The 27,572-nt window shown below is 47.0% G+C and overlaps 1 protein-coding gene across 4 annotated transcripts in view; it reads right to left on the bottom strand.

Moving 5' to 3' along the window:
• The window catches only part of MTMR14 (myotubularin related protein 14), a 43,469-nt gene that overhangs the window by 13,371 nt on the left and 2,526 nt on the right, over positions 1-27,572 (bottom strand). For 2 of the 4 annotated variants that reach the window (XM_063113554.1, XM_063113555.1), the window contains exons 3-13: positions 22,347-22,455; positions 16,831-16,906; positions 16,449-16,509; positions 14,805-14,927; positions 13,504-13,577; positions 9,253-9,323; positions 8,582-8,656; positions 3,729-3,795; positions 2,399-2,484; positions 2,047-2,123; positions 1,753-1,789 (exon numbers count right to left, since the gene is read on the bottom strand). In XM_063113554.1, the coding sequence (XP_062969624.1) occupies positions 1,753-1,789; positions 2,047-2,123; positions 2,399-2,484; positions 3,729-3,795; positions 8,582-8,656; positions 9,253-9,323; positions 13,504-13,577; positions 14,805-14,927; positions 16,449-16,509; positions 16,831-16,906; positions 22,347-22,455 (856 nt within the window). Of the gene's footprint in view, positions 1-1,752; positions 1,790-2,046; positions 2,124-2,398; positions 2,485-3,728; positions 3,796-8,581; positions 8,657-9,252; positions 9,324-13,503; positions 13,578-14,804; positions 14,928-16,448; positions 16,510-16,830; positions 16,907-22,346; positions 22,456-27,572 lie in introns of those variants that run through there. The other 2 variants (XM_063113556.1, XM_063113557.1) reach the window with 2 other exon arrangements.

The raw sequence follows: 27,572 nt of genomic DNA, 5'->3' as shown, positions 1-27,572 counted from the left end.
CCCAGAACCTGCCTCATGCAGGAGCTGCGAGGGATGGGTCCAAATTACGAGGTGGGCACGGGAAGGAGGCTCCTGACCTCCAGCTACACCCCCCTCCATGAGCAGATTCTCTCCTCCCTTCCAGCTGACAGCACCCTGGCCCAGTTGGCCTCCATGAGGTGCACAGAAGGCTTCAGTGTCTGGGGTTTGTAAACAAACTCCCCAGTGACTACCAAAGGCATGGTCTATAACCCCTCACTCAGAAATACCCACGTGACATCCCATAGAGCTCATTCCCCAATAACATTTTCTCAAAAAAGGAGAGGTTGCCCAGGTCAGGGATGAAAATGCGGTGTTAAATGAAGTTAAACAGGTGTTCTCACCACAGACCTTTTAGTCTTTAATATGCTAATGTGTTCCTCAAACCTCAAAGGCAGGGCGAGGCACAGTGGTGTTTAATAGGCCTGGTTTTGTTGCTTGTTTTTTTTAAGCATCAATATCTGGAGTATCTGGTGGGGGTTAGAGAAAAGCCCACTCTGAAGGCCAAGCCTGCAGCTGGAGATCCCACTGCTATGCTGAGACACGCCATGGGTGTGAACTCAGGCTCCACGGCTCAGTCCCATCCTCTACTCTGAGTCTCTGAAGACAGAATCTGGCCTGCTTTGGGGGAAGGAGGGAGACTGGCATGGAGGGCAGACTGTCCTGGATGCGAGCAGGGTCCCAGGAGAGGCTTTACGCACCAATTTCAATGCCAAAGTCGCCACCTCTGACAGAGTTCATGGAGGCCTCTGAGGAACAGGCTTATGAGCTCTGCAGCCCTGGCAGATGCGATAAGTGCTCAGAAGAAGAGATTTGGAAGGGAGAGGAGCAGCTGAGGAGGAGGAACAAAAGGAGGCGGCGTGAGATAAGATGCCCTGGAAGGAGGCAGCCTCAGGAGGGTGAGAGATGAGAAAGATGCTTCAGGAAGATGGGGGCAGGGAGAAGAGAAAGAGCCAGCACTGTGAGCCAGCGCCCATGCCGAGTGCCCGAGCTCGCTCTCAGTGAGGCAGCACACTCAACACTGGAGACTCGCGAGGGAAGCACACTACCCACGGTCACCCAGGCAGTCAGTGGGACGACCAGAGGCCACACTTGGGCCTGCCTCTAGGTCTGCGTGTGGGAAAGCAGGCACATCCAACAAGCAAAGACTGCACAAAGCAGTCACAGGATGGGGGCGTGCAGAAGGCAGTGAGGGGGAAGAAGAGGAGACGGATTACACATAAGGAGGAAAAGGAAGGGCATCCAGATAGGAAGGAGAGCTAGAGGCAGCCCAGCAGCGAAGAGTGGGGTGGGACCCTGTGTGCGGAGACTGCCCTGGCATCAGAAAATGGCTGGGTGGGTGTGGGGAGGAGAGAGTCTGGGAAATCCTTCCGCATTTTAGTTGCAAGAATGCGGGGCTCAGAAATGGACTTGAACTGGTTCCAGAACTGAGTGCAGAAAACAAGGTTGCCTGTAAGAAGGGGAAAGGGAACTGACACATGAAGGTCACAGGCAGCGCGTGCTGCCTGTACCCATGCGTGGGCAAGCGTTCTCTCCACTGCACCAGAGGACCCTGAGGCCCAGAGCGGGGCTACTGCGCTGGTGCTTTTCCTGCATGAGGAGGAGGGGACGGGTGGCCTCAGCCCAGAATGCCCAAGCAAGGAACTTCCCCCAAAGGGTGGAAAGCAGACAGACCATCATTCTGTCCTTCCCGTCAGCCCTGAGCTGTGTTCCCATGCTGTGAGCGGCACTCACCTCCTCTCCTTTGCTGAGCCGATCTACCAGCATGTGGCTGAAAAGAGGAGAGCAAGGAGGTCAAAGTGAGCAGCACCAAGGCAAGAGGGCCGGGGGCCTGGGTCACCAGGGACACACTGGGCCCGGGGCACCAGCACGTGAGCAGGGCCTGAACAGCAGCTTTGGTCTGTCCCAAGGGGTGGGATTGTCCTTACCTCTGACCCCTGTCACGGGAGCCACCACGCCACTCACGTACAGAAACACACTCACCAAGGCACCGTCCACCCCAGAACCTGACATGGCTCAAAGGCTTACCCAAAGAGGAACCAGTCGTAGGCCACAGTTAGGTAGAGGATCTCAGCAGGCTTCAGGGACGTGTGGATGAGCCCATCCTGGAAGAGGCCACCAGAGACATGACAAGATCAGAAGCTACCTCACTGTGACAGAACCCTCTCCTCAGAAGCTGAACCACAACCAGCCCAGTGACAGCACAGGCTGACAACAACTCCAAAAACAGGGTTAAACACAACATCTGCTCTGAGCATTTGGGTCCCTCACCCCAAATCTTCCCTATGTTCTGGAGACAATCCTAATGCAGCCAAGCAGTAGAGCCCGGTAGGGTTCACTAACTGCTCCCTAAGTTCACAGCCAGCCCGTCCATACTCACAGCCCACAAGGAAAGGCGCAGGAGGGAGATGAAGAGGGGGGTCCGGTCCCAGCCTGAGATACAGTGTACCAGCAGCCCGCTGTCGTCTGCACAGGAACCACAACAGGAGGCCCACAGGAGAACCAGACATGGGCTGGTGAGAAGGGGAAGTGCCACCACCCTGGCCACCCACAGTCTCCTCCTTCCCCAGTGGGCCTCCCCGAGGCTCCTGTCCAACTTCGTCCCAGAAAAGGGTTGGATGGAGGGCATCTGTCCGTCTGCAGTGTCCTTTCTTCTGCCACAGTTCTCAGTGTACCTCTGGGGAAGCAGTCCAGCTTGGACAGTTCACTCTGCCCAGGTCGTTTAGGTAGACCTGACTACATGTCCCTGCTCAGCGTTTCTCAAGGAGACACTGAGTATTTTGGGAGTGGAATAACTGTCCACTGTGCAGGGCTGCAGGAATTACAGGACACATTTCCAGAAGCCTTTGTGGGGGTGGTACTGCCCTAGCAGAGAACTGTGCCTAGCTTCAGGGGCCAGCAATGGTCTTTCTTTTCTGTTTTGCAATCCTGGCCACACTGACTAGTTCAAGGATGGGCACTTGACCCAAACTGGGCCAATGAGCACGAGCTCTGACTTTTACTGGAGTTTCAGGGACAGAGGTAGTCTCTCCCACAAGAGAGCTAAGATGACTGGAGAGAAGTCTGGAATGGCTGCTGGCCATGAAGCTAACAAGATACTGGTTTTGAGAAACAGATTATGATATTTATTAGCCACCTGACTCTGCTCCTGCGCATTCTTGGTTACATAAAGCAATACATGTCCACTTGTTCAAGCAAGTGCAATCATGCAGAAGTCCTGATTACTACTGAGGAGTTAGGGTCAGCCTGCCCTAGAGACACTGAGCAAGACAGCCCCATACAGTCAAAACAGCCCAACGGGTGGAGTACCCTGCGGAGAACAGGCCCTCTATGGGCTTGTGTGTATCCAATAAGCAGCCAGCTCTGATTCTCTCATCTTAAGCCTCATCTTTCTGAATTAGAGGCCCACCCTGGCCCCACATACAAGGCCGATATTGCAAAGCTCAAAGGCCAGCTGAGCCAGGATAGAAACATCCTGTGCGTGTCTCAGATGGCAATGACTTGATTTTGTTTTCCAGGGTTTTGAGGACATGGAATAAAGCTACCAATGGACAATTCCCACCCAGCCTGTGGGATTCCAGGGAATCCCCAAATCCCTCTCACAGAGGGCAAAAGACAGGTGTGAGACCCCAACAAACAGTCAGGGTGTCATGAACTTGGAACACTCAGAAGCAAGGATGGCTTAAGGGCTCAGGAAAAGACAGACTCACCTTCACTGTTAACTATGGAAAGCAGCAGTTTCAGGTAGTTTTGTGTTTGTTGCACCAGGTCCCAACTCTGTTGGAGAAGACAGAGAAAAGGGGTATAAGAATAGATACAAACTCAGACTTGGAATTTAAAATATTTAAAAAGTAAAATGAATTTAAAGTATTTAAAAAGTAAAATGTGGGCAACAAGTACACATGGCTCTTGGTCACAGGCCATGGGACTCAAATCCCAGATAATCTGAGACATTCATTCCCCAGCTCCAAGAGCTCCTTACACCTCTCCCTGCACCCTTCACCCTGAGTACCCCTTAGCTCTTTGTGTTCTACCCGATGTGAGGGTGAGGAAGGGAAAGGGATACAGAGGCCCGGGCAACACGCAGACTCCTGGTCCCCCAGCAGCGGCTGTTAGGCAACTGCACGTTAGTGCCCTGTAAGTCCTGGGCTCCCAGCGTGGCTATCTAGGGAGTCAATAAAGGTAAACCAAGAGCCCCAAACCTGCGACCAATGTCTCCAAACAGCCAAATGCAGAGTCATTCCTTCATCTGCCATCATATCACAGAAACCAACTAAAATATCAACCTTCTCAAACAAGTGTCATTTGCTTTTTACTGCCAATCACTGCATACTGTCTTTTGATGAATAATATATGCAATCTGTTTGGCAGACAAATCTTTTTAAACAGGAGGCCTACAAGGTGAGAGATGGAAAATAAGCCAAAGCAGTGAAGAGATTGCTTCCTCTGTTCTAGCCCAAGAAAAAGGTCTACGCCAGACGTGCTGAGAAACAGCCTACTCAGAATCTGGAATTCCATGGAGGGGCCTGACCCAGTTCTGCAGTTCCCTTTTCCCTAGCTGGGGGCAGTCTCTGTTCTTTTAAGACATAACTGCTTGCCAGCACTGGGGCGTGCAGAGAGGGCAGTGCACGCAGGTGAGTGTGCACTCCCCAGGGAGAGGGGGAACACGGCACCTGTAATTGCAATAGTTTTCCCGGGAATTTAAAACAGGCTCATTTACCTGACCCTCCAAGGCCCCCAGAGAGTTCTGACCCACTTTCAGTGGCTCCAGAGACAACCGCTGCATTGCTGCACCAGTAAAGTTATTACCAGCAGAAGCATAAGGGGTCTTTCAATTCACCTGGCTCAATGTGTCAGACATACCACTGCCAACAGATTTTCTCAGAGCTGTGCTCAGGGGTGAAGAAAAGCAGGAGAGGGAGACTGGAGGCATTGGGCGAGCTGGGGGAAGACTATAGCAACCTGAGAGGGCAAGGAGCGACCAAGCACTGGACAGCAGCAATGCACCAACTGCCACGGCGGCTATCTGGAGGAGGAGAGGCAGCAAGCCCCAGTGCTGGGGGAAATGAGCCACAGGCTGGGGAGGGCTGAGCTAGTAGAGGCCCACAGTCCCACAGCTGAGCTGAGGAGTGCATACAGCCCCGTCAGACTCTCAAGTCCACATTCAGAGTTATATGCTACACTGCAGGCACTTTCCCTACAGTACTAGGGAGAGAAACAGAGGGGACTGCTGAGCATGAGGAGAACCTGGGAGATGTGCTAAAATCTAGGCTCACCTCTGACTCTCTCATCCTACGTGCTCCATTAAAAAGTCTCTGGGAGCAGAGCTGGGCGCCATGCTTCTGCTTATGTTTTTATGCCTGGAGTACTCTTTCCTCTGGCTGGCAAACTCCTACACATACTTCAAAGGCCCAGCCCAATTATCTTCTCTGTGGGGTCATCTCTTGCGGCCACGGGTCAAAACCTGTTACACAGGTGATGGTTATATTGTTGCCTCTTTTCCTAGACTGAACCCTGTGAAGGCAGAGGTCATTTTGGCACCTGAGTCTCTAAGGCTTAGTGGTCAGGGACTAGGAGGCACCTGCAGAATGTTCCTCACTGCTTGTTCACGGTCAGGGGCTGGCTTGAGGAGAGCAGCCCCTGGAAGTGGTCTTAGGGCACAGAAAGGAGGACCATACTCGTACCTCTCAGGAATTCAATCCAGTTACATGGAGGGTGGCAAGACATGTGTACTGCCACAACTCCTTGTACCATTCATTCATTCATTCAGTGAATATCACACTGTGGCTCCTGAAGGCCTGTTGCTGGGGACACAATGGCGATTGAATACAATGACCTCAGCCCTCATGGGTTCACAGGAGAGGAAAGACAAAGCGAACCACTGCAGGTGTGTGACTAAAAGGAGACCTCTTGGATGCTGTGGGACCACGTAACTGGAGAGCCTAACCTGATCCAAGGGGATCATCAGGGAAGCCTTCTCAGCCTTCTCATGGTGACATGAAAAGACATAAGCAAGAGGGGAGGGAAAGGAGACAGAACAGCATGTGTGAACCTGGAGATGGCACTCTTTCTTTAATTTAAGGAGCTAAAATGAGGTCAGTGTGGCTGGAGGAGGATCGGTCAGTCACAAGAGCAGGCAGAGCAAGACTGCATGAGGGAAACGCAAAGTCAGAGGTGCGTGTTAAGACAGGGGTGACAACGACAGCCCTGCTGTATCATCTGAGGGCTTGCTCTGTGCCATGCCTATTCTAAGTGCTTTACATTCACTATTTCCATGTGGCCCCATGCTCAGATGCAAGATGCAGTGAGACGACGGTGGCCTGGACTAGCTAGTGCCAAAGAGATGGAGGCAAGAAAGATTGGAGTTTCACCAGAAGCAAAGATTTAGAAAACTGATGGGAACTGGCGATAAATGGGGAAGCAAAGAACTTGAGCTTCAGGCCTGGACATCTGGATAAACGGTGGGTTATGGCCAACTCCATTTGGGACAGCTTGAGTCTTAAGGGCTGCAAGAAGGGACGTGTGCAAAAAGGTGGCGTAGGTGTGGACCACTGAGGCCTGACCCAGACCCCATGGTCTGGGCAGCCTGGCATGGTACTCATGGCGTGCATGATAGATGAGATCAGCTAGGGAGACAGTCCTGGGACCCCAGTACCAACAGAGCAGAAAGGGCAGAGCCCACATCTGGCCAAGGAAGAGGACACAAGGAGGCCCAGTGAGACACACTAAAGAGGTGGCCTCATGGGAGGAAGCCTGCCTCTAGCACTCCAGCCCTGACGCCTCCATGCCCAAAAGTTATCGGAGTCCGTTCCCTTGAGTTAGTTAGCCACCTACTTCTTAATTACCATTAAAATCCATCTGGCATTTCAGCTTAGAGGACACTTTTGTGCAGGGGTCATATTTGAGACTAGCCACAACTCTGAAATAGGTGTTGCCAACTCCATGTTCGGGGGCAGTGAGGTTATTTGCTCAAGGCCACAGAGTCTTGCCAGAAGGGCCAAGCAGACTGAGACCTAGATCCAGGACCAATATCCACTAAGCACAGCTCTTCCTCAAACGCATGGGACCCCTTCCTAAAGGGGCAGGTATCCCTGGCAGGACCTGCATGGAAACCCTACAGTCACAGGGTTATTATTAGGTGAGTAGTTCCACTTTATACCTGCAGACAGAGAAAAAGTGGTGCTAGAAGGGACCAGAAGCAGGGCAGCTTGGGGTTGGGCCTATTTGAGACCTCTGCATACAACAAATTAAGGAAGCCTCCAGGTTCTTCTGGCCACTCATCTGTCTAGACACAGCCTGGGACTTGAGAGCAAGGAACAGGCCCCCCACAAACCTGTTCCTTCTCCAGGCTTCCAGGCCATAACAAATTGGCCTGCTCTCCTCCCAAATGCTCACTGTCTTGCAGAAGCACCTGCATAGGGGAGGCCTGACAACACTCTACTTCACTCAAATAGTTACTGAGCATCTACCTTGTGATTAGAGGCTGGATATATGGAGATAAGATAAATAAGGTTCCTGCCTTCAGATTTCTCTGCTATCAGGACAACAGAGTACAAAATGCTGAGAGCACCCAGTTGCCTAACACTGGTGGGCTAGGCCTGAAAAAGGGAGACCCCAAGGCTAGGCGGGAGCTGTCCAGACCCGAAGATAGAAGAAAACAGTAGGGAGGCAGGACGTTTTCTAGAATTTATTGGCTTGGTCTTTCAAGCTCCAGGATCTGTGCCTGTTTCCACGCTTGAGATGCTCAAGCCATTGGTCCCCTGTCCTCCTAGAGCTCAGAGGAGCAGATCTCTACATCAGTGACTACAGCCCACTGGAAAATTCCATGATAGATGCACCCAGGGGGTTAACAGGAGTGTAGATGCAGGCATCCAGCCCGCCGGGGATGGAGGAGAGAAGGCAGATAGGGGATTTCAAATCCTGAAGGGCAGTGTGTCAGCCAGACAAAAGGAGCTAAGAGGAGCAGCCAGGCAGAGGAAACAGGATGTGCAGAAGATGGAAGAAGAAGGCTACTTGTCCTGTCTGAAGGGAGTGGCAGGCGAGACTGATGGCAGCCTTTAGGCTGAGTGGTCTAAACAGGGTAGAGATGGATCCACCCAGTAAGATTAGGAGTCTCTTCCATGGTGGAAAGTGACAGAGGAGAAGAACACACTGGAAGTAATTTTAATGTTTCTATAATCAAATGAGGTCAGGCGGCTCTGCACTTCCTCTGGCAGAAAACACATTTAAAAGGAAAAAAATGAAAAAAAGTCACTAAAGCTCAGAACTGGAAAAGCAGACGCCATGAGGTCCTCTGGAAACAGACCTCCCGGTGGATGCAAATCTTTGAATGACTCACGTTCAGAAAGCTTTGATTTTCTGGGCCAAGAGTGAATCAGGGGAGACAGAGTTAAACAGATAAGCAGTTCCTCTTTTCCTGGGCTGCGAGAGGTGAGAGGGACAACAGTCTCTGAGGGTACAAGCCAGGCCATCAGGCACTGGCACGAGATTTGGTAGGGATGGCACCAGGGGTCCCCTTGGTCCCCCCTCCCTTACCTTGCCCTGCTTGAGTCAGGCCCCTCACCTGATACATGCTCCAGTCAATGTTCAGAGAGTGAGTCAGGAAGTCAGGGATGCTCAATGGGGCATCGACGTAGTCCTGGGGATAGAAAGTCACCTGTGAGACGTGGGCTGGCCATCAGAAAAGGCTGTGGTAACGAGGCAGGTCATGGTCCTGAAGCTGTGCCTAGCACAGGCAGGAACTCCCTCACAGCTCTTGCCTTCTCTGGGTCAGATGCCTGCACTACACTGGGAATGACAGCTTAAAAATCAAAGTGACCAGACCACTGCAGTTGAGTGGAGTTTTTCAGTTGGACATCTCTGTTTGCTGGAACAGACAAGATTAATCCGTGTTCAACCTCTGGCAGGTTTCCTGTAACCTGCTCTTACTGAGGAGCTGCTTTCAGTATTCACAAAGACAATGGAGGAAAGAGGAAGGACTTTTCCTATCTTGTCCTTGAAAAATTCCTTTAGAGAATGGGAGAGATTAAAAGGAGAGAAGAAAATAGATATGATGAGAATTTAACATGCATATTTAAGGAGAAGAGGGAGAGAGAGAAGAGAGACTTATTAAGGGAAGAAAAGAGAAAAGAACATGGTAGTTATTTTCCTCAAAAAGACTGCTAGTTGTTCTCCTTGCTCTCCCCCTTTATAAAGAAACCTAAGACCCAAGCTGATGAATGTTACTGCTCATACCTGCTTCCAGTTAAATATGAGCCCTTCAGCCATGTAATCCCGATCCTTATATTCCTTGAAAAATTCACAGCCTGAAAAAGAAGGGCAGAGTTACAACACCTCCCTTCCCAGCACCAAAGTCTCCTGAGATGTCGTTGGCCGAGCCAGGGCCTTGAGTGCTGTGGGATTGAGGGGGCCCCCAGCTCACACACTTCTGCACATTGGTGGCTCTGGGGAAGCCAAGGCTGATGCAGGTGAGGACTAGGATGGGTGGGCAGAGACAGGGAGTGAGCTTCTGGCGCCCCTCCAGTTTTCTTGCTACATGCCTTTTCCTCGAGGCACTGCCTGCCATCACGCCTCTTTGTGACTCTCTGCCTGTACTCACTAGTCACCAGTCACTGTCCCTTCATTGCAGGGCCCTTTGTCCTATAAGTCTCTGCAGTGCCAATCCCTGCAAACAAAAGCATGGCTCACAGTGAGAGTCTCAGCAACTTTTTCAGGAACTTCCCTAGTTGCAGAGGACCATTCTTCCTTGTCTCTAAAATGGGGAAACAATACTAACTTTGCAGACTTTCAGTGAGGACTGAACATGCCAACATACTGGAAAGGACTATAATCTGTGCCTGAAACCTAACAGGTGCTCAAGAGACACTGCCATCTCCAACAAAGTAGGCAAAAAGGTACTTTTCTGTATCATTTGCTAGAAAAAATCATAAACTTCACCAGGGTAAGCCCTGAAAAATAGAGAGGAACAGTAGAGAGAATAGGGTTTTGGAACATTCCCAGCTTCAAATCCCAGCTTTTCACTCAGCTCTGTGACTGTGACCAACTTGTTTAATGTCTCTAAGCCTTACTTTTCTTATTTGTAAAAAGCTTAAGGATAAAATGAAATTATACGTATAAACAGCCTGGCACAGCGCCGCACGAGCAGCATCATCATCATGCTACTGTTGGAACACAAGCCCAAGCCTGAGGGCCAGCCCCGCAGCTTTGCTCTGTGACACAGCAGGTGGCTTGCCCCGGGCTATGGCTTGCCCTTGCTGACCCCAGCATGGTGAGCATCTGGGTGGCTTCAGGCCACAGGGTGGGAGAAGACATTCAGACAGCAGCTTCTTGCAGTTATCTGCAGTTCCTCAACCAACAAACTTCAGAGGGCACGTGGTTTTGGACACAATCCAAGTCTGGTGAGGTCCCAGAAGGCAACAAAACAGTTGTCCAAATTCTGTGGAAGTGGCCACAGGCCAAAAATATTCACTTGGAACCCTGCAGAAACACTTGGGCCAAATTCTTGTCTGAGGCCCCCTGAGGAAGGCAGGAAAGGCTCCTCTGGACAGGACGCCCTGGAGACCCACCCCATGCTTTCCAGACGGGGCTTTCACTCCACACACACTTCTGCACTCTAATCCCTAGGCTTCATGACTGACTCATAAGTCAGGAAACAATCCTCAGCCCTAACACTTCAGGCTATTCTTGGGTGCCTCACCGGGAGAAAGAAGAATTACAAGTATCAGACGGAGGCTCTGGGCTTATGAGCCCAGGTTCAGAAGAGACACCAATTATCTCTTGGACCGCCTCTGAAGTGCTCTGTTTTCCTAAACTCTAGCTGCTCAAATCAGCACTGCAGGCACTAGGTTGTGCTCAGACCAGCCCATGATGCAGAAGCAGTTTTTGTGAGAAGCTCAATGGAATTAAAATAGACCTGGTACCCAGAGCAAAGCCTGGTGTTCATTATCTGAACAGGCTTCTGAACCCACTATAGGCAAGAAGGGTGGACCAAAAGCGGGGTGACAGCAGCCGCTCAAAGGGCAAACAAGTTAGAATCGTGCTGCAGAGTTTTGGCCCCTTCTATTTGGATGCCCTGAAGGAAGTGTTCCCAGAATACGTCCCATTTCCAAGGGCCAGCCTCAGCCCCAGTTAGCTGGACACAGCTAGAACAGGTACCATCGCAGTACCTGTCTAGGTCTCAAAAGTCATTGCAGGGCCCACCTAAGATTCCTTCAACAGCATCAAAGTACATTTCACAACTTGGTTTGGATAAAGGTAATTTTGTTTCCTTTCCTTTTCATAATGTAACACAGGTGCACAAAAAAATTCAAGAACATAAGTATATCAAGTTAAAATGCTTCTCCTGTCCCCCTTGTTTGGGTGTGCAATGGCATCTCTCTCCAGCCCTAGCTTTTGGATTTTTATTGATCCCTCTTACCCTCCCCCCAACACTCATACAAGCATTAGATGGAACATATAAAAATTTGGGAAAGAACAGGGGAGGGAAAAATTCGGACCCATCTTATTTTAAGATTTTGGCATATTTCCTTCTAACCCTTTTTGTAAGCACTTTTTTCTTTACATAGCTTACATATCATTTTGTGTCCTTATCATCTTAAGCATTGTTCCATGTCAAAAAATTTAAGCATTTTTCTATGACTATGTAGTATTTCATTCTACTGATGCATTACCATTACTTAATCATTATTCTGATTAATGAAAACCTTTCCCATTTTGCTATTACAAATACACATCATGATGAACATCTTCAGCCCCAAGTTAGCTGGATTATGGCCTAATGACAGATTATTAAAAAAATAACTTGGTCAAAGGTTGTTAACATTTTGGGAATCTTCTAATAACTTGCCAAACTACAGCAGAATGGATACTGTGCTACTGTTCTGAAGCGGTGCTATTTATACTTATAGCAAAACTATTTTTTTCTAAACCAAGTCTTACTTGAAACCTAAAGAGAGAGAGAGAGATGCTAGGTTCCTCAGGCAGTGCAAACCTTTTGTTCAGCAGAGAGCAGTTCAGTCTGTGGAGTCCCCAAAGCACTCCTGGGAGTCAGAAGCTGGAACTGAGAGCCAGCTGTAGATAGAACCACCCATAGCTCCAGTGCAGGACACCGGGCTTGGGTAGGATGCTTCTGTTACATTGCGGGTCTGAGGCTGCCAAGCCCACTGCACCAATATCAGCATCTGCATCAGCCCAAAGCTGCTTTTAGGGAAGAGGTTCCCGGAGTCTTCCCATTTACTCATGATGAGGCCTGTTATTTACTAAGTGCCTCTTGTGAATGGGTCCTACCCTTTACTTTGAAATAAGTGCTATCATCCTCATTTTATGAAGGATGAAACTGATGCTCAGAGGGGTAAGGGACTTGTTCAAGGACACATGGAGTTAAGGCTGGGATTCACTCCCAGCTCTATCTAGCAAACACTAAGCTGGCAGAGTAGAGTTAAGAGAGACTCAGGAGGCGGCCACTGTGAGTGCCAGATTTTATCAGGGGCTGGAGCCTGCACCCCACCAGCTTGCATCTGCTGAGGACACTCTCCCCTACAAGGCACCAAATGAATCTGCAGTTCTAATGATGTGTCACCAGTCTGCCCTTGCTACTGGCTGTGTGGCTGCAAGACTGAGGAGATGAAGCCCAACAAGAGACTGAGAAAGGTCTCAGGTGCTGAGAAATAGGAGAGAGGTTTCAAGGAAAAAGAGTATGTTCCCTGCTGTCTGCTGACGGAGTCATGCACAGATGTTAGGGTTCCTTGGCCTCCCTTCCTAACAGGCAGGTATCGCCAGAAACTTGAGTGTTACAGACTAATATAGCTTTAGTATCCAGTGCAGAAAATATGGCCCCGGCCATAAGTCACACACAATTCTGTGTGCTAGAGACAGATACAGCTTTGTGGACAAAGTGCTTTGCAACATGGTGAGATACCGTACAGTGCCTGGGGACAGAGCAATTATTTGTTCTTCCACCACCAGAAGAGCCTTTTCCCACAAATTTCCACTAATAACTCAATCATTGCAAGGCTCATGCAAAGGTTCACATCCACTCAGACTGGAGCAGCATGAGCAGCTGCTAACAGAGTACTGAGTACATCATTTTATATTCAAATAGTACTTTATGTGCACAGGGCACATTGATATATGTGATCTAACCTTACAACAGAACTCTGAGCTAAACCTTTCTAAGTTCCAACTGTTACCTGAGCAAACTTAAGGCTTGCAGAGGTAAAGTAACTCACTCAAGGTTGTGACTAGTGAGTACCAGCACCAGTGCTCGATCCATGGACCGCCTGAGTGGAAAGCCCCTTCCAGGACAAGTCCTACTCTAAGTCCTACTCTAAGTGCAAGCACCTGAGACTGGGGGACAAAACGTCTGTTCTATGCTGCTGACAAAGCTCTTAGAGCACCAATGGACCTAAGTATAGAAGGCTTGTTCATGGCCTCCGAGGGTCCCTAGTCCTAGGACGCCTGACACTTGACTTGGAAAAAGCCCCCTACCTGGATACGGGATGGAGAGGAGAGTGAAGTCGGCATAGCGCTGGGCTTTGTCCACCTTCTCGGAGGAGGTTACACTACAAGACAGGGAAACAATGTGTTATGGCATCACAACACACACAAACTCCCCAAATGAGTACTATAACAACTTCAAATGAACCTTCTGCTAAAAAACAATTCTTCAGAGTTAAGAATGATTCCCTTCAGCAGTACTTACTTCGAACAATTAGGAAATCTAACTTCTCTGCCCCCTACTCCAACATATCAAATAAGAGAGGTCACTCCTTTTCCAATACTGTAGCAAGCCTCAACTGGAACCAGAAGTTGCAGAATGACCTTCCAGCTAAGCCCCATGAACGCATGCAGTGCGGCACTCTGACTTGGGAGGGTAGAGTCAGATGAGAGCCAAATAACGGCGACATGATCCAAAAGGGACCCTTTCGGGGGACTCTGCTCTACTGTCTTCTCTAATAATCACTGAGGCCACTTCTACACAGGGTAGACAAACAGCATGTGAAAAGAAACACTGGGAACCATTCTGACAGGTGAAGGGAGGAAGGGGTAAAGGAATACTCAGACATCTGCAGATAGCTGAGCTGACTTCAGCCTCCATATGCCTTATTTTCTAAGACAACTTTTTAGAATAACTAAGACACTGTAAAAAAGAAAACCTTTAACAATATTTCAGAAAAAGCTCCTACAATTGCATCACCCTAATGGAGGTTCCATTTTTTAAAAGTTTCACATTATATGAAGATGTGGTCCATATTTGTATTTCTATATAACAGTAGTCTCTAAAATAAATATTAGGATACACTGATTTTTTTTTGTTGTTGTTCTATTTTAAAAGAGATTCTAATCTACCAGAGATGGCATAGAACTTGGTGCCAGGAATAAAAAATTAAAGGGTGTCTAAGAGGATGCAGAGAGCATTAGAGACTCATAGCTCCTGCAGTCACTAACATATGACCTTGAGCAAGTTACTTAACCTCTCTGTGCTTCAGTTTCTTTCCGTAAAAGGGACACTAGTACTTGCAGGGCTGTTTAAAGATACGGCGAGAAGGGCTGGTTGGTTAGCTCAGTTAGTTAGAGCATGGTGCTGATAATACCAAGGTCCAGGGTTCAATCCCTGTACCAGCCAGCTGCCAAAAATCAAAAGTCATCAGTGAAGATACTGTGAGAGGAGGCACAGAAAACCCTCGGCAGGAGGTCAGCATGTAGTAACTGCTATGTACTATAACCAACCCCACATGTCTGTAAACATGCTGTCTCTGCCTGTTTTGAGGTGCATGCCCTGTACTCACTTCATGCCAAACTTCACCTTCTTGTTCTCCACCATCAGGTCACAGATGTATTTGACCGACAGGTACCGAAGCAGCCTGATGTCATAGCCTCTGACCTTATCAAAAAGGTGCGTGTCTCCACTCCTGAAATAAAGAGCCAGAGGGAGAAGTTACATAGCATGTTCACTCAGAGAAGTCTGGGGGTGTGGAGCCCCTTCAAGAAGTATGGATGTCACTGGCAAGAACTTATGTTTCTCTTCTCCAGAAGCTAGAGGAAGGGGACAGGCCGACTGGTTCCAGGGAGGGTGCAAAAAAGGTGACTTTCTAAGAGATTACTCAGTCACTGGCACACATTTCAAAGAGGAGGCCTTTGCAGCTGGAAAAGGGAAAGGGCTTTCCGGCACTGCTTGACATTAAGCCAGAAGACTTGGGATAATCTCAGTTCTAAAAGGCAGCAAGCTGGTGGCTAATAGAGTCTTTGAACTTCCACTAGAGTTGATCTTCTCCTGTTCCCCATTATGACCATTTTTAGCCACATGACTTGCTCATAATGTAACAGACTGAAATTCTCAGACTTTTTAGAGCTATTCTATCAACTTACTGTGAAATACTAGCAAGTGAATTCCCTCTACTAAGCAGCCTGTGAAGGAGAAAGATAAAATTTTTCCAATCCCCAGGCCACCTTTCGATCAGCCACGCAGATATAGAGAGAAGAGAGAGTAAACAGTCATCATTATTTTTTTTTTTTTTTAATGTCTACTGTTTTGTTGTCCCTGGCAATCTCCTGGCCAAGAACAGTATCTGCTGCAAGAGATGACCTGGCTGAGGCAGAAGTCACCTGTTCTTAGGAGAAGAGCCAAATATTCTTGAGCACAAGCCAGGGCTGCTGCTTTCAGAGCTAACTGGCAGAACCCGGATATAGCAAGATGCCCTTTCATGCACCGAGCTATGATATGGGTAGCTGATCTTACTACAGTGCTTGTGTGCATTCCAGAGATGCTTGACACCAGTTAAAGACTTTCCATGTGGTATAGACCATGCACAGGAGCTTTTTCTAAGATATCCTATAGTGCTGTTTTCTAAAAATATTTGGAAAGGGGATAGGGAAAGTATAACTTAGCCCATTTCCTCCCTTTACACAGGCTTGAAATACTGTTTTGTGTCCAGCTCCTCTTATGGCACGAATTTTGTAGCTGTGTAACTTCTAGCCTCTACACGTGCCTTCCAGACGTCTTCCGCCAGTCTCCTAGGTGTGGACTGTAGCCCCTGCCCTGTTCTCAGTACCACGTGTGCTGTGCAGCACCTGGCAGGCTGGTAGTTGACATCCTAGCTGCATGCTGGAAACTGTGGGGCTTTAAAACAAACACAGATGTCTGGGTCCTATCTTGGACCTGCAGCACCAGGAACCCTAGGGGTGGGATCTGAGATCCCAAATGCAGCCAGGACAAAGACTGTTCAGGAATTCAATAAAGTCAGCTTCCAGACAGACCTACTGGATGAAATTCAACAGTTCTATAGCAGGGGCATGGACCTGGTAGAAGGAAAAGAGCCAATCCACTTACCTGGACCAGTGATGTATATATACCATCAGTATAAACGTGGCCACCAAAGGCCAGAAGCCCTATCCCTAACATAAGCCCCTGACTGGAGCAACCCGGCACTGACCGTAGAGCACAGTCCTCCTCCGTGACGTCTTCCACATTTGCCCAGGCATCATCTGCACCCCCTGCCAGAGAAACCCGTCTGTCAGAACTGAGGCTGGTGGCACGGGGTTCCACCCAGGGGCTTCTTGACCAGCCTCTTTCCCCATGGTGCCATGGATGGGCTGGGTCAACCAGGTCAACCCTCAAGAACAGCCCTCATGTCTCTTTCGGCACCATATGCCCCATATATCTGGCAGTTCTTTTTACCCCTCACGTGATAAAAGGAAGTCTCCTGTCTCCACCCAGCTCAGTCACACCCTCTACCTATGCTATTGTGTCTGTGGGTGGCTATTCTCTATGACTGGGTTCTTGTTCTTTGTCACAGAATGCTGCTCAACACTCACCTGAGAAAAAATAGTTGTAGCCAGAGCGTCCATACAGCTCCCCCCATCCAGCCAGTGTGGCCGACCTGCAAATGTGCTGGGACAGAAAAAGCATTTTCAGGGTCAGCTGGTTTTCTGAAGCATGCACAGTTGAAGGAACACCTGGGACTCCTGATTCTTCCAGGCCAGTGAAAATTATCAGCAGAGGCTACAGCAGTCAGTCTCGGGATGCCTAGAACTTAATCTATAGCCTTTATCAAGGGAGTCTCTCCCCACAAACAAGAAGCACCAGACTGTTACAAACAGTCATGGATAAGATTTGGCAGTTGTTGCAGGCATGTGCGGGGCATGGTATGGAAACATTCACATCATCTTCTCATTATATTTTCACAACAAGCCCATGAGGAAGATGTGGCAGGCAGCATGCACTGCTGCTGTTTCACAGATGAAGAGAGACGCAGGGAAGGTAAGTAATGAGTAAGGTCATACAATAAGGGGTAAGCTGACATTTCACCCAAACCCACCTACCTCCAAAGCCTATGTGCTGATCATATTTGGAGCTGTTTAGTGTAGGGAGAACAACCTTTGCAGCAGGGTTGGTGGGTGGGGGGGATGACAATTAAGGGAGAAATGTTTGGAGACTTTTTATCAGCACCGCACTCTCCCGAGTGAGCCACAGGCCGGCCCTTTGGAGACTTTTTAAAAGAAATTTAAGAAAATGTAATAGCTACAACTGTGCTTAAATATTCTTTTACTCTTTTTCTCATCACTGAAGGATCATTTTGAGTTAGAATTCTAGAGACCAGCACGATCTTCAATATCTAATTGTAAGGTTATACCTTTGAATAAATTGTGTTGGACAAGATGTAGCAGGATTGGGGGAGTGGGCGGAGGTACTTGGTGAGGGGAAGCACACTACCCCAGGGTTTAGCTAGAGGCTGGGAAGACGTAGCCCTGTAAGAGTGGAGAGGGGTGAAGCCCACTTCTGAATGGGTCACACAACTTGGCAATGTAAAGTGGGTCACTGGAAGTTTGCAAAACACTGAAGTCTTCTCCTTCTCTACCTAGAAGATAATGGGAAAGTGGGCTGGCCAGTTAGTTCACTTTGTTAGGGCACAGTGCTGATAACAGCAAGGTCAAAAGTTCTGATCCCCATACTAGTCAGCTGCCCCCCCCTGAAAAAAAAAAATAAGAGGAAGGAAACTTTTTGCTGTTACCGAGCTACAGGAAAGGAGTGTAGGTGGGAACCACTAGGCCACCTTCTGGCTCTCCCTAAGGCAGTAGCAGCTAGGTATGGGGGTAGGCAACAGAAAAGCAACCTAGATATAACCTGGAGCAGGGTGGGGTGATTACTCAGTGCTGGGGCAAGAAAAGGTTCATGGGAGATTGTCCTGGAAGCCTAAGGAGAATAAGGGCTGGGACTCCTGCCAGCATAAGCAGGATACGGTCCAGTGAAGGCCATTTAACTTTTCCTGGGTCTAAAAGCATTTGGAAAATCTGATGAAAGCTATCAATCATCTCCAAATATATATATATATATATATATATATATATATATATATATATATACACACACACACACACACCACAGTTAACCTACATTTCCAGTGGTCCCATTCATGGACCCATCCCCAGTCCCCATTAAGAGCTCTTGCGATCAGCCTAGTAAGGAGCAGTAAAGTGGAAAGCTTTAGCAGTAAAAGATCAATCCCCAAGTTGAGGACCCCTAAGTCTCCACTGGTAAGGGGAGGTCTGATTCTCAAGAGCAAGACCACGGGAGGGTGGGCGGTTGTTTGCGTTCATTCAGCACACGTATTGTGTCCACTCTCCCCCGTTCAGCTAAGCTCCTAGCACCTGAGCTCATGATCCTTTGCATTTTTCTGTTAAATCTTTTCAGAGCAGGCACACATCCTCTCCTTGGGTGTTAAGGTTTGAGATTCTCTTTCTGTCCCAATTCTCCCAAATCCCTTCTATTGTCCTTGTCTTTTTGGTAATTGAGGCAGCCAGACCTGGGCCAAGCAGGACTCATGCAGAGTCAGATGGAGAAGAATAAGTGAATTGGTCAAGTCCTTAAGAAGGGCACCAGATTTTTCAGGAAGGTCCCAAGCCAGTGCCGGGGGTAAGGGCTTAGCCACTGCAGATTCTAACTTGATGCCTATGCCTTAGCCTCAAGGATCCAATTTGTAACTCATCATTTCTGCACTTTAAACTTAGCTCTTGACTGAAAAAAACAAACAAACAAGAAACTCTGAATGCTCTCCATTTACCTAATTAGGAATGGTCTCCAATTCTGCATGTGGAATAATAGTACTCCAGGATTTGCTAATGTAGTAACCAACTTTGGCACACAGAATAAAATTGGCTAACCTCTGCCTCTCACCTCTTAAGGGTATGAACAAAAAGATGAATTGTCCCAATTTTAACTGACTAAAAGCCAGACACAAGTATTGGAGAAGAAGATGGTATGGGAGAACATCTTACCCTTCAATGCTTGACCTGAGTTTAAAAAAAATTTTAGTATTTTATTTAGCCCAACATATCCAAAATATTATGTCAACATATAATCAATCACTTTAAAAATTAATATTTTACTTTTTTGTATGAAGTCCTCAAAATCTGATGTGTATTTTACCCTCATAGCATATCTCAAGCAGGATGCTAAATTTTTAGCATTTAAAGGGATAGGTACTGCTGGCCAGTTTGATCACTTGGGAGAGCATGGTGCTAACACCAAGGCCAAGGGTTCTGATCCCTTTACAGGCCAGCCGCCAAAAAAAAAAAAAATATATATATATATATATTTTTTTTAAAGGGATATGTAGTCCTGCCTCAAAATAAAGTTGTTTTTAACAAAAACTTTTACGTTGCTTTGGCTTTAAAATTTAAATTAACTGAAATGAAATAAAATTAAACATCTAGTTCCTCAGTTGTACTAGCCACTGAACTGAGCTTTGAAAGAAGCAGGAAGCAAGCATTTTTTTTTTGGCAGCTGGCTGCTATGGGGAACCAAACCCTTGACACTGGTGTTATAAGGCTGCATTCTAATCAAGGCAAGCATTTCTAAACATGCCCCCCCCCCTTCCCCAACCTGGCAGAGGTAGTTGCCCTGAACTTGCATTGGTAATGACTCTGCCACCATCACACTAGTTACCCAGTGCCTGCTGTGAGCCACACATTTGAAGGCCAGGTCCCCAATTCACAACAGAAGCTGTTCTCCTGCCCTTCCCAATCTCCCTCCAATTGTCTGTTCACGGGTCTACCTTCCCCACTACTTGAGCTCCACAGGGACAAGGACTGTCATGTTCATCTGTCTCCCTAGAACTTAGCACAGGGCCCACTACTGCTTTATCCAGAGCAACATCTTCCTGCTGACCATGCACTTACATGCTGGTACTCTGCTAGGTGCTGGAAGGATGGCAGTAACAGAAGGTCTCTTTCCCCACAGAGATTACAGCAGAGGGGAAAGACAGACCTTTAACATACTAGAATAAAGCATATGCAAGCAGGTATTAAGTGAGCACTAGTCAGGGGAAGTTAAGAGGTATGAAATGGCACCACATTGCCTAGATGAGAAGGTGCAAAGCAAAGGGAGAAGAAAGCAGGGTTACTGGCAAAGCCCTTGTCAACATTTAAAAATGCCAAAGCCACCTCAGACCAATCCCTCCCAGAAACCCATCGCCACCCCTCTGCAATCAGTTGGTCTAGGGCTCTTTCCTCACAGGCCCACCTAGGATATAAATCTTAACAATCTGCCATACAACTCCCCTACTAGATTAAGCCCCCAGAATCTGGAGCTATTTAGTGTGGTATTTCCCAAATGTATTCAGCAAAGTTCCTTCATGGTTGCCAAACAAAGGAGAAATATAAGAACTTGACAAAATTACATGGGTCTCTCTGCTACAGGATTTAGAGCCGTAACTATGTCAATATACATATCAATGTACTTTATAAGTCTGGACACTGGAGCTTAGGTCAAATCTACTGTGCAGTATTTCTCACTCTTATTTGACAGGAATGCTTTTCACAAGTATATCCTTAAACTGATGTTCTATGGAACCCACTTTGGGAACACTGGTTGGAGTATTTCCTATGCAATTTCTAGTAACAAGCACTGTGCTCCACAGAGTAGTGGTCTTTAACTGGAGCTCCAATAACTTCCAGGAATATGAAACTTCCCAAAGTGGTGTAAGAAGATCAGTTTCTAGGACCTAACTTCCATACATATTCTCCCTAAAACTGATCCACGTAAGACAGCCTTTGGCAGAGTCTCCTTTCCTGATTGCCCTTCTCCCACTTTACCAAAGGAAGGCATACCAGGGACTGAGACACACTCCTTCTCACTGCCCTGCCCTCAGCCACTTAGGCTGGGTGACTGCGGCTGCGGTCCATGTGCCACTGGGTCCATGGCGGAGGCACCCAGCTCTGTTAGATGAGTGAATGGACTGCACTCTGCTCCTCCCCCTCCTCCAGGCTCTCTGTACTTCAGTCCACTCTTACTGGACTCACTTTCCTCAAAGTGCTGCTTGCATTCTGTATTTCCCTGCTGAAAAATCACTATTGTTCTCCTGACAAACACAAACGCCTTGGTTGCAATTCATCTCCCTTCATTCAATCCCCTCCATCCTCTGCTTCTGACATGTACCCTCTACTCCTGTCAGGGAGCCCTCCTGGCCATCTCCTGTTCCCACCTCCAAGCCTTTCCAATGCCATATCATCTGCCTGGAACGTCTGCCTTCCCCTTCCTGTCAATCAGCATCCTGCCTGTCCTCCAACACTCTCAAGGCATGTCCCGCTCCCCAGGCTACTGGTCGGTCTGTCAGTCCACACCGATGCCCTTTTTGGTGAATTCCTCTCACACCACAGAGATAGGCTCAAATCCTAGCTTTCTCACTGCATAAAATAAACTTCAAGTTATTTAAACACTTGAGCCTTCATTTCATCTGCAAAACAGTAACATCCTTTACACCAAAAGACAGTAAGACAGGTCAAGTGAGAGCATACTGGAGAGCCAAATTCACAACCACCACTAGAATAATATGCTCCATGAAGGTAAGGATTTTAGACTGCTTTATATGCTGAGGTATCTCAAGGCCTGAAACAATCCCTGGCACAAAATACACTCTCAATAAATACTTGGTGAATCAAAGGATTGACAGGATGAACAATGTACTGACTTACTTGATTTAATCTATTTCATAAACATTTGATGTAGTTATGATTATTATTTCCATTTTACAGAAGAGGAAACTGAGACCTTGCAGAGGCAGGAAGTTACAGAGCCAGGAGTTGAACCTCAGCAGTCTAGCTCCAGATCACAGGGTGGGGTTCTCTGGTTTGAGTATCTCTTCCCTACCTAGAATCATCCTTGAATCAGAATTGGTCTGTTTCTCTGGCCTGCTTTCCACAGTACCAGGCACCCAGTTAACTACCCAACCCTTGCCTGGTAAATGCTGAAAACAATAAGACCCACACTTTTGTATTAAGTCAGTTACCCCAGAAGAGGGTCTTAGAGCGTGAGGTCATGGTTTGGGCCTTACCTTGCCCTTGAACAGGATTACTGGGCAGACAAACCGTCCTCTGCACCTGGCCATCTTGCTGCGGTTGATGAGGTCTTGCAACTTGCTCACTTGCACGGTGCTTTCAAACCTAACACAGGGCAAGAAAGGCAGGTCAGGCTGGCTTCTATGTGGGCGTGTTGTGTATGCATGTTTGTTCACACAGACCCCACACAAGGTCTGCATCATGTGTAAGCATACTCATTTTAAATTGAATACATGCTACAACTCCTAAATTCTAGAACACTGATATAAAGTTTTCCAGGGGAAAAAAAGATGTTAGAATAGGTATTAAAATTGGAAGTCCCCTGAGTTCAGAACCTAAGATGGAAAACAAGGTGAATTAAACTGAAGACATGGTATATAAAACAGAAATATACCCAGCAAACTGAATACTGATTATATCTAAGGTATCCAGTTTTTTACTCTCACGGTAAGACCTGGTGCCCCAGGAACCCTCTGGAAATCATCAGGGCCATTTCTGTGATCTTTTAGGGGGCAGGATGAGATAAAGGTTCATGGTCCACATGGCTATAAACCTTTGATAGCTCATCAACATTCCAATCATCTTTAACAGTCTAAAGAGCTGATAAAGAAGGGAAAGCTGGGGCAAAGGAGGCGAAAGAGAAGCTCTCTGTGGCATTGAGAAGTGTAGTAGTTGATGCAATGGGTTTGGTAAGGGAGCTCCTAGAACAAAGAAGAGCCAGGTTTAGAATTGAGCTGAGCAAGGCACACCCACATCAAATCATGCCTCCCTAAGGAAAGGGTCTACTCTCACAGACTCACCTACCAACTCTTTGCAAAGGCCTCACATCAGCCAGTCAGAGTTTCCAATAGCAAGAGAAACAAGAGGCAAGAAAGTTAGAGTAGGAAGCTTTCCCAGCTATGCAAAGCAGCTGAGCAGAAGGGAGGAAAGACACTTATGTTCCTAAAAGGGTTGAACTTTCAGGCCAGGTCCTAGAGAGTATTTAACCCCTTCCACATCCTAATCCTTCTAGGAATCCACGTGCTATTGCATGGCTCCTCATGTACACATGCACCCACATACTGTTTCAGAAGGAATAAGCGAGTGCCTCCTACGCATCTGTGGGACCTTTCTAAGTGTATCTGGATGCTGTTGGGGTTAATAAAAATACAAAGTCTTAAAAACACTGAATTCTTAGTAAAAATATACCTACAAAGGCTACTAACTGTGGCTTGAGAATATAACAATCAGTGAGGGTCTGAAATTGCAGTTAAAAAGGGATCTTCAAATAAATCCCAGGATCAATAGCTTGATGATTTTGGAAAGAGAGTAAGGGGGTATAAAAAGACTTTACACCTTCCATGGCGTATTTGTCTGTAAGGTCTTATTTAAGATGTAATTTTTGTAATTAAATTTTTGTTGTTGTTGAAAGGAGTAAGGATTGAGAACTTGGGGAGAATGGGGTGCCTCTGTAAAGGGCCTGCAGGGTGGCGTGGACCCAGCAGCCAGACTTGAGCACACAGAGTTGAGCACCAGAGCACTGCTGCCTTCCCTCAGTCTCTCTAGGAAATAAAGAGGCACCTCAGTAGAGACAACTGCCGAGTTAGACTCAAGACTCCACCAGAATATAAACAGGGAACACAGAGTACTGCTCACAGTAGCCTTCCTTCCACCTACTGGTGGCTCCAGGCACTCTCACAGCTCTGGTCAGCACCATCTGTCCTCACTGACTCTCATATAGCTCATACCAGCAGCTCCCTCTAAACCTTAAATGTCTTAAAACTGCATTTGATTCTCCTAGTTGAGTTCTTCCATTCAGCAAACTTGCCTCAAAACCAAGATGGAGAACTTGCCTCAAAACCAAGGTGGAGAACTCGCCAGCATTTCCCTTTAAGGGCCTTGGAGCTGTCTTTTACTGTAAAGACACGCCTTTCGTTAGGCTAGCTAGTGGTTTATTTTCTGGTTCCCCTACTCAAAGAACCAGTTTAGTTTCTGTTTTCTCACTAGTTCCTGTTTTTATTTTCATTACCTCTTGTCCTTAGGATCTTTTTATTGCAGTGGTAAGCACTGAGCTGTATCTGGCACATGATACTCATAATTTAATGAATAAATGTAGGTGTACATATTTATGTTTGTAATATATGCACTGAAAGATGTTACCAGGTGGTGACATTTCTTCTGTTATTTATTTAAATGAATTATTTGACTGGATTTTATTTTTCATGAGCATCATTTACACACAGATAAAACTATTTGCAAATAAAGAAAATGCTGTTGTCCCTTAACTTCCAGTGGAAAGTTTTCCCTGACCAGTACCAGATTTCTCAAAACTAGGTTAGCTGTTCCTACTAAGTGCCCCAAAACTTCCTGTGATAAATGTTACTGCTACTATTATTTAATAGTATGAGGCACGAAGTAGGGCTTATACCCACATTACCTGAGTTGGTCCTCATTAGTTCCTTTTTACAGATGAAGCAGGTTAGTGACATGAAATCACGAGGCTCAGGTCACAGAACAGGTGAGCAACACAGCTGAGATTCTAAACCCTGGCGGGTGGCCACTGAGCCCACTGTTTTAACCACTACTCCCCAGTGCCTCACCTGTACTTCCCCTAATTCCAGCTCTTGTTATATTGTTCTTATTTATTGGTCTTTGTTACCTGCTAGACTTAAGGGTAGACTTCATCTATCTGGCTTCCAAATGGATCCCTGGGGTCTACCACACAGCAGCAACTCAATGAACTCTAGTTGAAAAACACATCTGTTTGCCATTCAGAGATCCTTGTCCATGCTTCTATTCCCAGATAAGTCAGATTGGAGAGGTTCTTTAACAGGACCAAACCACTTCCGGAATCCAGTTCTACCCTGTTGAACTCAGTCTACTTAGTGTTATAGTAACACTCAAGCCAGATATGTAAAGCAACAAGAAAGTATTTCTTCCAACACAAACATACCTAAACTCCCTTCCCTTCAACAAATAGGCATCTCTCACTCAACATCACTTCAATGCCTTGCAAGGAGTGAAAAGGAAAAAGAAACTCCAATATGTCCCCTAGAGTTAAGGATGTTCCACAGTGGCCCTGGCCTGGAACGTGAGGCTCTGCTAGACAAGGTGGGAGAGCTGTAGCAGCAAAAGAAAAAAAAGGCAGACAGGTAGACAGAGTAGAGTCAGGAAATCTGGCTTTTAACACCACTCCACTTACTACATCAGTGATCTTGGGCAAAGGTCTGTTACCTCTCTAGGCTTTAACTGCTTTGTCTGTAAAAAGGGGGTGATAGTGTCTTCTTCACTGGGTGGCTGCAGGACTTAAGTAAGCTGTGTGTGAAACGCTAACACCTGCCAAACTGTAGGCACCCAACAAACAGTTTCCTTCTCTTTAAAGGCTAGACTAATCAGCACTGAACTTGTTTCCTTCCAGGAAAAGCTTCCATGAGGCAACAAACACAGATCCTCAATGTACTGTTACTAAGGGTGGTTTGGCATCACCTGGGAGCTTGTTAGAAAATGCCAAATCTCAGGCACTACCTCAGATCTACTGAATCAGATTCTGCATTGTTAACAAGATCCCCAGGTGATTTACTCACAAAGTCAATGTGGAGAAGAGCCACCTTGACTACCATCCAGCACTAAAAGGGTGGAAAGGAGGGGAAGGGCCAGCCCCCCCCACAAGCTCTTGTTCAGAAACTTTAAAGGTTTATATGTATGTATTTATTTAGGCGGTTGGCTGGAACAGGGATCGAACCGTGGTGTTATCAGCATCACGCTCTAACCAACAGAGCTAACTGGCCAGCCCCACTTAAAGGTTTGTAGAAGGTAAGATTACCTAACGCTGAAGAAATTAGGAAGAGTTAAGAACCATAAACAAACAGGAGCATAACAAAACCCAGTTCTTTAGGCTTTGAGATTCCCAGAGTTCTTAGGTTTTACAATTGAGAACGTATTAAAATTTCTATGATCTACATACCAGAGTCCTTAATACATTCATTTTCTTAGGGAACTGCCTTAAGAAACTACAACCTCATGAAATAGGCACTCTTATAGACGTCCCCACTTTACAGATGAGAAAACTAAGGCTTAGTCCTCCAACTCCTCCAACTTGGTTGTTCCTCTGCTTCTGAGCCTTCTCTGGCTCTCTGTGGCCTGCCACAGCAGTTCTCAGACTATAGGATTACAGCATACCTAAGACATCTGGGGAGTCCTCCGAGAATGTAGACTATGGAATTTCTGTTCAGAAGGTCCAGGAGTGGCTCTGGAATCTGTAATCTTGAATGCTCAGAGGACACTGGCACAATAAAACCACTGACACCCACACACAAGCCACAAGTCCATGCTCCTTAGCCTGATGATCAAGACCCTATATGAGTTGGTCCCTAAGGACATTTCAGGGAAACTCCTTCTCATCCTTCCAATTCTAGCTCAGAAGGCTCTTGAACACGAGGTCTTCCCAGATCCTCACAACCTAGGCTGAATTAACCTTTCTCCCCAGTTTTCCCACAGCAGCACTTCTCAAACCTTAATGTGCATTTGAGTCACCTGGGCATCTTGTTGCCTTGTGATTCTGGTTCAGTGGCTCTGGAGCCGAGATTCTCTAACAAGTTCTTGGGTACACCGTGGCCATACTTTGAGTAGCAAGGGCCTGCTGAACTTTGCAGCATGACTCTATGGTAGCACTCATCACATTTCATCCACAGGGCCAGGATTTCACAGATACTGTTGACAATAGCTCCTGGAATTCCCTTAAAGTCAGCTGCAAGCAGGGAGACTAGGGGAACAAACTTGGAGATCAACATAAACCATTTCCCAGAGCCTCAATGCTGTGATTAGTTATTAGCATCAAACAACTGCTACCATTTACTGACTACCTGGTGGAGGAGCCACATCCTCCACCAGGTGCTTTGTGTCTGCTCTGGTATGAACTGTTATCCCACATAAAGCACTCAGGCCTTGTTAGGATCTCAGTATATGGCAGCTCTTACTTCTAATGTTTACAACAAAAATGTCAAACTTGTATCAGCCATTTTTCTACAATTTTAGTTAGTCCTTGTAATGACTAACACAAGGTAGAAAATTACCAGAGAGAAAACTAACATCAAAGAGGTTAAATAATTTACCCAAGGTTAGTTACAAAGGCAGGATGTAAATTCAGGACCTTAGGCTCTTAAGCTCTAGATACAATAAATGCTCTGAAACCTATCTTGACACAGCATACCTCCCAACTGTACTCACTAAGAAAAGGACACAGC

The sequence above is a fragment of the Cynocephalus volans genome, chromosome 11 (genome assembly GCF_027409185.1).
Source record: "Cynocephalus volans isolate mCynVol1 chromosome 11, mCynVol1.pri, whole genome shotgun sequence".
Classification (NCBI taxonomy): Eukaryota; Metazoa; Chordata; class Mammalia; order Dermoptera; family Cynocephalidae; genus Cynocephalus; species Cynocephalus volans.
The sequence above is the reverse complement of the archived record's forward strand: the minus strand, read 5'-3'. Positions and strand labels throughout refer to the sequence as shown.